General features: G+C 43.6%; 1 protein-coding gene across 1 annotated transcript in view; it reads left to right on the top strand.

The window, feature by feature from the left end:
• Nucleotides 1-7188, top strand: part of LOC310783785 (transmembrane protein 132C) — a gene marked incomplete at both ends in the record, with an annotated part of 144414 nt that extends 137226 nt beyond the window's left edge. The window contains 6 exons of the mRNA XM_083644690.1: nucleotides 569-631; nucleotides 745-873; nucleotides 2811-2939; nucleotides 3272-3568; nucleotides 4528-4799; nucleotides 6591-7188. Coding sequence (XP_083500816.1) covers nucleotides 569-631; nucleotides 745-873; nucleotides 2811-2939; nucleotides 3272-3568; nucleotides 4528-4799; nucleotides 6591-7188 — 1488 coding nt within the window. The remainder of the gene's footprint in view (nucleotides 1-568; nucleotides 632-744; nucleotides 874-2810; nucleotides 2940-3271; nucleotides 3569-4527; nucleotides 4800-6590) is intronic.
• Between the last annotated feature and the right edge of the window lie 1832 nt (nucleotides 7189-9020).

The following is a 9020-nucleotide window of genomic DNA, read 5'->3' as shown; positions in this document are numbered from 1 at the left end:
TATAAACGACTTAATTTTAGGCAAATATGAATTAATACACTCGTTTCATCACACGCTCGCACACTCATCCTTTCCTCTGGTTCCAGCATGGATTCAACAGAAAGCTCACTTTACGTGACATCGCTGCCAGCCAATGAAAAGAAAGCTCACTTTACATGACATCGCTGCCAGCCAATGAAAAGAAAGCTCACTTTACATGACATCGCTGCCAGCCAATGAAAAGAAAGCTCACTTTACATGACATCACTGCCAGCCAATGAAAAGAAAGCTCACTTTACATGACATCACTGCCAGCCAATGAAAAGAAAGCTCACTTTACATGACATCGCTGCCAGCCAATGAAAAGAAAGCTCACTTTACATGACATCGCTGCCAGCCAATGAAAAGAAAGCTCACTTTACATGACATCGCTGCCAGCCAATGAAAAGAAAGCTCACTTTACATGACATCGCTGCCAGCCAATGAAAAATATGACTTTTTCTTCAACAAATGACTTTCTGTTCCTAGAATGTATGTTGGTTTTGTGTAACTATTTTCATGTTCTTTGTCATTCTCTCTTTCACTACAGGTCCTGTCCCCACTGTCTGACTCCATCCTGGCAGAGAAGACTGTGACTGTGTTAGATGACAAGGTCAAAATAATAATAATAATGACAAAATAATATACGTGGCTGGATTTGATGTTGTGTGTAATGGATACTGATGCATAAAACTCTGTTTTAAATGCTGTCTCTTGTCTGTCCAGGTGACCATCACAGATCTAGGAGTCCAACTGGTGGCGTCTCTTTCCCTCAGTATGACAGCTAGTCCTGGGAATAACCAGGCGATACAGCTAACTACTACTGCCACAGACCTGTTACACACACCCAAACAGGTACACACACACACACACACACACACACACACACACACACACACACACACACACACACACACACAGGTAGACTATATCGCAAACTATGACCATGCCTGCTGTAATATCCCCCAGGTTGTAATCACAGAAGTGAACAGTAATAGTAATGAGATGTTATCACTGCTATCTGTCTCCCACAATCTCTTTCTAATTAGGACAGTCTGTGACTGCCAGGCAGGCTACCAGTGCCACTTAGCTCTGTGACTGCCAGGCAGGCTACACTGCTAATTATGTTGTTCTCCATATATAACAGTTAGAAATAACAGAGATAGAAAAAGAACAAAACATATGATATGATATGATGATATGATAACAATAATACAACAGCAAAATAAAATGCAAGAATTCATACACAGAACAATTCCAAATCCATCAAAAATAGTAATAAATACAGAAGACAAAGACAGCAGTTGTGAAATGAGCGGGCAAAGGGTTATTTTGTCAAACTATTCCAAACTATACCCTGCTCTCTCTCTCCATCTCGCTCTCTCTCTCTCTCACACACACACACATGCACGCACGCACGCACACACACACACACACACACACACACACACACACACACACTCATAAGCTCTCTCTCGCCCCCCCTCTCTCTCACACACTCTCATATTTCCTTATTTCATCATATAATCCCAGGTTATAATCTCCGTCCAAGGGCTAATTGGACGATGAGCAGCTCATTACGATGAAAGGACAGATTTCATCCTGCGCCTTACACACACACACACACACACACACACACACACACACACACACACACACACACACACACACACACACACACACCTTTCTATCTACAGTGTTGGTCTGTTTTTATCTATCACACCATTACGTGGGTAATGGTTGGAGGGAGGATAGAGGCGAAAGAAAAGGAAGGAGAGGAGAATTGAGTGGATGAGGAGGATGGAGATAGAGAGTCAGAGAGAGAGAGAGAGAAAGAGAGAGAAGGATAGTAATAAGACAGGAGGAAAGGAGGAGGCAGGGAAAGAGAGGAGAGGAGGAGGGAGTGGAGGAGGAGGGAGTGGAGGAGGCGAGAAGGAAAAGTGGGAATTAGAGAGAGGGAGGGAAAGAGAGATAAATTGTTGTTCCTAACACCGGAGCTTAATTAGCTGTGTTGGGAGTGTTTGTGGTGTAACTTACCTCCACAGTCTTCTGTGTGTTCTGATGAAAGAAAGCAGAGAACGTTTCATCAGGGGAAATTAGTGAGGCAAGTTCACTTCAAGACAAGCAGAGAAAAAGATCCTCTGCTCTGCTGTGTTGTTCTGTATGGAAGAGCTGCAGCTAGAAGAACATTCAGCCTCTGAGTATCTGTCTTCATAAGGGAAGAGACAGAGACTGGAGAATAAGAAGACAACGTCAGACAGAGGGGTGTGTGTGTGTGTGTGTGTGTGTACTGACATGCCATTCATTCCCATTGTGAGCAGGAAGCACACTACACACAGTCTCTCAATAAACCTCATACCTCACTGTGTTACACTCTGAGAAAAACAGGTTTTGGAAAAGGCCGTGTAGCAAGCTAGAGCAAATTGATTCTGATTCCAAATGAAAACCAAACCAAATGTGTTTATTACATTAATGTTCTATAAAGTCTGGTTAGCTCAACAAGTTGTGTAGCAGCTACTGTCCAATTGACAACAAGTTTGGCGCTTGGAGTCAAGATTGAAGAAGAAGAATTTGAATCAATTCTCTGAATCTATCAATTTAGCAATACACACGATCTGATGTACCCATGCCTTGTGCTATTTTGGGTGATGGTCTCACGTGAAGGATGCAGGCGTCCATTGGGCGTTGGTAATGCATTTGGGCAAGATATAAAAGCCTGTTTGATCCCTCTGTAATAACACATTTGGGCAACAACAGAGACGGAATCTATTTCCTGTCTGGCTCTCTTCCAGGAAGCAGCGATCAGTGCGTGGATCCAGTACAGTGACGGTTCAGTGACACCGCTCGACATCTATGATCCCAAGGACTTCCTCCTCTCAGCTGTCTCATTGGATGAAAGTGTCATCTCCACCAACAATCAGGTACTAGCTATAAGTAGCTTCCTCTGTCTGGTGAATAAATGAAATCTAAAGCTGTTGTTTGTCTAGAAATGCCGCTACAAACATCATCCGTTGTTGACAAAACAAAAAGGATAGTTTCCTTACGAGAAAATATTTAAAGCAATAATAAAATACAAATCAATGAAACACATATACATTACTTCCACAAATCCAGCTGCACATTACTTCCACAAATCCAGCTGCACATCAATTGCTAAACAACATGAACTTTTATCCAAACTATTTGCACGTAGCAATCTAAACGACACTGATGCGTCCGTTTAACTTCATGTTGTTTTTCCCCTGTCAATCAGGAGCAGCACTGGCCAATTGTAGTCGCAGAGAGCGAGGGACAGGGGGCGCTGGTTCGTGTAGAGATGGTCATCTCTGAGACCTGCCAAAAATCCAAGAGGAAGAGCGTGCTGGCGTCCGGAGTTGGCAACGTGATGGTGAAGTTTGGTGTGAAGAGTGAGGTGATGGGAGGAGACGGACAGGAGGAGGGAGGAGCCACGGACAACAGCACCAGCCAACAGCACACTAAGACAGACAAGGAGGGGGAGTGGAAGTACAACAACGCAGCCGCAGACCGAGAGGAGGGAGCCATGAGGAAGGTGGGATGGAGAGATGGGTAGATGGATAGATAGATGGATAGATAGATAGATAGATAGATAGATAGATAGATAGATGGATGGATGGATGGATGGATGGATGGATGGTTGAAGCGCAAGACTGGTGTTCAATTCACTATCAGTTCAGTCAATTCAGGAAGTGGATTTCTTTTCTCTTCATATAGACACCATCACTGTGGTTCTGTGTAACCAAATGGACACTAGGGTTACTCATTCAGTTCCCACTGCCTGGAGCAACCCATGCTGAACATGTATGCAGTCACAGTGCATACACTAAGCCATTTGGATTAATATGCCCATGAAATAGCTTTTTTTTTTGTCTGCCAAGTTCAAATACTTGGAAAATAAGGTTTTCATATCCAACCCATTGAGAGAGACAAATACTAAATTAGACAGTTTCTATATACATTTTGATCTGATTGAATTGCAGTGAACTAACCCAAGCCCTGCAATTGCTGAGAAAAAAAAACATGTTTTTGCAGAGGAAGAAAAGCTTACACAAACCTACAGTATGTGTCTCCGTCTCTGTTTCATTTTCCTCTGACAGCGTTCATATTTGGCAGGGGTCCCGAGCAGATGGTGACATGGGCGGATTTTTGAATAAGGTCATTAGGGCCCAATTAGTGGCCAATATAACTGAACACATGGTTCAGCACCATGGAGAGCTCCATTTGTTAGCTACTGATAGGGCACACTCGAGGGGAGTTGCAATCAGCCAGGGATGTGGACTATGAAAGCCCTCTGGGGAGAGAGAGGAGAGGCTGGCTAAATAGCCAGTGATTCTGTGCTCCAACGGGTATCAGAACTAGTTTCTTGAAATCGTACAAAAGGCAAATGATTGACTTCTGCAAACATGAACATGAGCAGGAATTTAAAAATAATAAATTACAAAATGTAGGAACTCTAGTTGAACCCTGTCTCTGTTTCTCTCTGTTCTCCAGGTTAGCACGACGACCAAGACTGCAGTGACCCATCGTGCCTCAGGCGCTAAGCCTGCCAGCGGGGGCAGCAGCAGCAGCCGGGGCGGCCCCGGCCAGGCGGGGGACTATAGCAGCTACCCAGCCCAGGTGGAGGTGCCTGGGACTGGGGAGAGCGACCTGTCCCAGAGCCCTCGAGGCTTGTCAGACCTGGAGATCGGCATGTACGCTCTGCTTGGAGTATTCTGTCTGGCGATACTGGTTTTCCTCATCAACTGTGTCAGCTTTGCTTTCAGGTAAACTCATGTGAAAACGGAAGGTCCTGGTAAATAATATGGAGGGTTTTCAGCAGTAGAAGTAGGTTAAGTAAAGGCATCTATGCATTGATGGTGTTGTGGTTTAAGAACCTATCTAACAGACCCACATAGGAACCTGCAGGTCCAGGATCAAATCCCATCTGAACTTTGAGTGCGTTTACATGCACACTAATCAACCGATCGGATTTCTGGAGTTACCTGATTATTCAAGTAGTCATTTAAACAGCACAAAGCCATATCCTTTATCAGATAAAGGTCATGATCAGATTATGAGAAATCCTATAAACACACCTAGCTTTCTGCTGAATCATCCGATTTATTCATTGTCCATTCAGACACTTTGAGGTGGGTTACCGCTATTTATTAAAGTGCATTGTAAATGCGGAAATCAGATTATTCTCAGTTACAGATCTGGTTATTGTGCGCATGTAAACACATTCATTATTGTCTGCTTTCTGTGCCTTCCTACTGTTTAAATCAAGAAGAAAGCAGTCAGGGGAGAGGACTACAGTACCTCTCTGTCCTTGTGTGACAAAACACAGCATGGGCTAACAGTATTTACAGATCAAACACATGGGCTAACAGTATTTACAGATAAAACACATGGGCTAACAGTATTTACAGATAAAACACATGGGCTAACAGTATTTACAGATAAAACACATGGGCTAACAGTATTTACAGATCAAACACATGGGCTAACAGTATTTACAGATAAAACACATGGGCTAACAGTATTTACACATCAAACACATGGGCTAACAGTATTTACAGATAAAACACATGGGCTAACAGTATTTACACATCAAACACATGGGCTAACAGTATTTACAGATAAAACACATGGGCTAACAGTATTTACAGATCAAACACATGGGCTAACAGTATTTACAGATAAAACACATGGGCTAACAGTATTTACAGATCAAACACATGGGCTAACAGTATTTACAGATAAAACACATGGGCTAACAGTATTTACAGATAAAACACATGGGCTAACAGTATTTACAGATCAAACACATGGGCTAACAGTATTTAGCTACAAAAAGTAGGGCTAACAGTATTTCAACCAGAGAGACACATTTCTAGAATTATTTATTAAATGATTAGATACATGAGCCTGTAGTACATTACATTATATTTGGCGATTAGACTCAGTCATGACGTCAGCTTGATAATGACGTCATGATCAGCAGGGGTAGAGCAGGCAGGAGTAGGATTGAATATCCCACCCGTGGAGTCGAGACCTGGTGGTGGTGAAGGTGAGGTCTTGGTCTTGCTGGAGAAGGCTTATGAATCTGAAGACCTCGAGAGGACTGGAGGAGAATGGGGTGGAGGAGGGACGCAGGAACGCACTGAAAACCCAGCAGACCACACAAAGAGAAAAGGCGGCTTTTAGCTTTTGACAGCTAGATGATGATAGGCTGAATGGAAAGATGTGTCTTACTCGGATTGGTTTAATCTAAACGTTACCGCCCACGAACAGTGACGCTAGATAGAAGCGGAAAAAGGTTGATTGATGACGTGGTGGTATGAATGAGTGGGCGTGACAACTAATGTGTTTCTCCTAGGAGAGTAAATAAATGGAGAGTGAATGAATGACAACTAACATGTCTCTTCTTATAGAATTTTCGCTAAGCTCCATTTACAGAAAGTAGTCACATGAAAGTAGTCACAGTGACAAGTAGTCACTGTAACAGTATTTACAGAAAGCAGTTGATTGATAAAATTGTACTTCCTCGACTGACTCCCACGTTTCCACTGCAGGTATCGTCACAAACAGCTGCCGGTGCTGGAGGCCGGGGGCAACATGAACCACGCTCACGACTGGGTGTGGCTCGGCAACGAGGCCGACATGTTGGCCGACCACTCTGAGCAGCAGCAGTGCCAGGGCCCGCTGCCCGACGAGTGCACCACCATCATCGACCGCAGCGACGGAGGCTACGAGGAGAGCAAGTACCTGCTGAACGGGGCCGGCAACAGCTTGGTGATGGGCATGGGCCCGGGCGGACACCGGGGGATCGCTCACGGACAAACCCTGCCCAGATCCGTGGCCGAGCCGCGGCAGTGCCTCGCAGCGATGCCCCCCAGCAAAGACGGCGTCGGTCAAGCGCAGCCTCTGAATAACTCCCCCCGGGCCTGTGCGGCCGCCGCCTGTGCGGCCGCAAAACGCAAGCGCGTCAAGTTCACGTCTTTTGCCACCGTTCTGCCCAACGATGACTCTGGCGGAGGCGGCCCTTACGGCAACTCCTCGGTCCTGGTGACCAACGGGAGGGAGGATGACATCAAGTGGGTGTGCCAGGATATGGACCTGGGTCAGTCGGAAATCAGAACCTACATGGAGAGGCTACAAGACAATCTGTGATTGGAGCCTGGCGCAGAGATGAAGGGGGAGAAGATGAGTGCAGGAAGGGGGGAGACGGACACATGAGTACAACTCACCTGTAATGCCTTTGCAATGGATGAAGGGAGGGAAAATGGGAGGAAATAAGGAACGAGACAGCAAATTGGTTGAATAGAGAAATGGAATAGGAGGAGAGAGGAGAGAGGAAAAACAGGGAATGGAATGGAATGGAATGCGTGGAGGCGGGTTTGTTAGGACAATAGAACAAACAGTGTCGGCTACTTACATTTATAGCGTCCCTCATCCTACTGAAAACATACTGTCATCACTAGATCACACTGAAATCAATGGTAGCAAACATTCAATAACATTGTATGATTTTATGTTCTGAATATTATTCATTGTGACAATATAAGTGTAATAATAATAATAATAATAATAATCAATAATAACATATATTATTGGTTATGGATGACATGAACTTACTGTAAAACCATTGTGCTAAATTCTGGGTGTGATATTGGACAAACAATGATGCCATTGTACATTTGAATCAGGATGGCGAGAACTTGTATTGTGTCCGGACAGACCAAGTCTACCAATTTAGAATATTGTTGTAACACTACTCATATGGTGCATCGCCACTATTGGTGTGTGGCTGTTATTGATTATCGACAACTCTGCTTTTATTCCACAAACCTGTTGTTCGCCTATACCAAGGTGGCCGAGTGGTTATGTAATGAAATATTGATTTACCTAAAGACTAATAAGTAATGCATCAAAGTTAAAGTCAGTTTGTTCATATTCTATCATCAGAATGCCCCATCTCCCTCTGGCATTGCTCATGAGTAATATTATGATAAACATGTAAAAATATATATATATATGTATATGTATATTCCAAGTACTCAACTATTAACGCAAGCATTTTGCAAAGTCGCCAAAGGGAGTTGACATTCACCGTTGAATATGGACAATCGTGCTTTTTCTTTGAACAACAGAATGTTTTGAACATGTGCGTTGAAAAACGGTGTCGCAGAAAAGACCGTTTCTCCCTTGGATCCAGGACAGAGGCATTTACACTTTGCACAATTACAAACAGGAAAGGACATCAGCCGCATTTGAGGCTTAATTCCTGTTTCCTGAAACCTTCCAGCCAATGACGGCTTACTCCCTGTGTTTCCAAAACCAATCCTGTCATCCCCTGGCCCCCTCTCCTTATGTGATTGGACAGCAGTAGAAACATTGTTTGTGGAACTGAAATACACAGCAGAACTAGTGTATGTACAAAGAAAACAAGAGACTGACGGAGGTCTCTTACAGTGTATACAAGGAGGCCGCTTTGGCTTTGCAAAGCCTGAGCGAACAGCTTAATAATGAGGATTATTTAAAGCAGTAACCATGTAGGCAACAAGACAGACCAGAGAACCTGAGGAGTTACACACGTGGAGAGAACGGGACGTCCCGGATGACGTTACGACGATACAAGGTGACACCAAATGACAATGGAGTGGCACTCGTGAACATCTAGCATTTGACGTGGGTTCATGAACTTTGTTCTTGGTAGTCAAAATTGTATTTTTCCCCTCCATTCATTTTTTATTTTATTTTATTTTTTTGCTTATTTTTGATAGATAGAATGTGTTTTTGTTAAGCTTTTCCATGTTTTTTTCCCCTCATTTGGGAATTGTATCTTTTTATTTTTAGAGATTTATTAAGATTTTAAGGATAAATGATTTCCCCCCTCTCTCCTAGAAATCTATTTATTTTAATGTTAGAGAGGGTGAGGACGGAAAGAAAGACAGAGGGAAAAGGAGGAGATGTGAAAAAGTGTTGGACGTGCTGGTGAATGA

Source organism: Poromitra crassiceps (assembly GCF_964638095.1).
Source record: "Poromitra crassiceps genome assembly, chromosome: 10".
NCBI lineage: Eukaryota > Metazoa > Chordata > Actinopteri > Beryciformes > Melamphaidae > Poromitra > Poromitra crassiceps.
The sequence above is the reverse complement of the archived record's forward strand: the minus strand, read 5'-3'. Positions and strand labels throughout refer to the sequence as shown.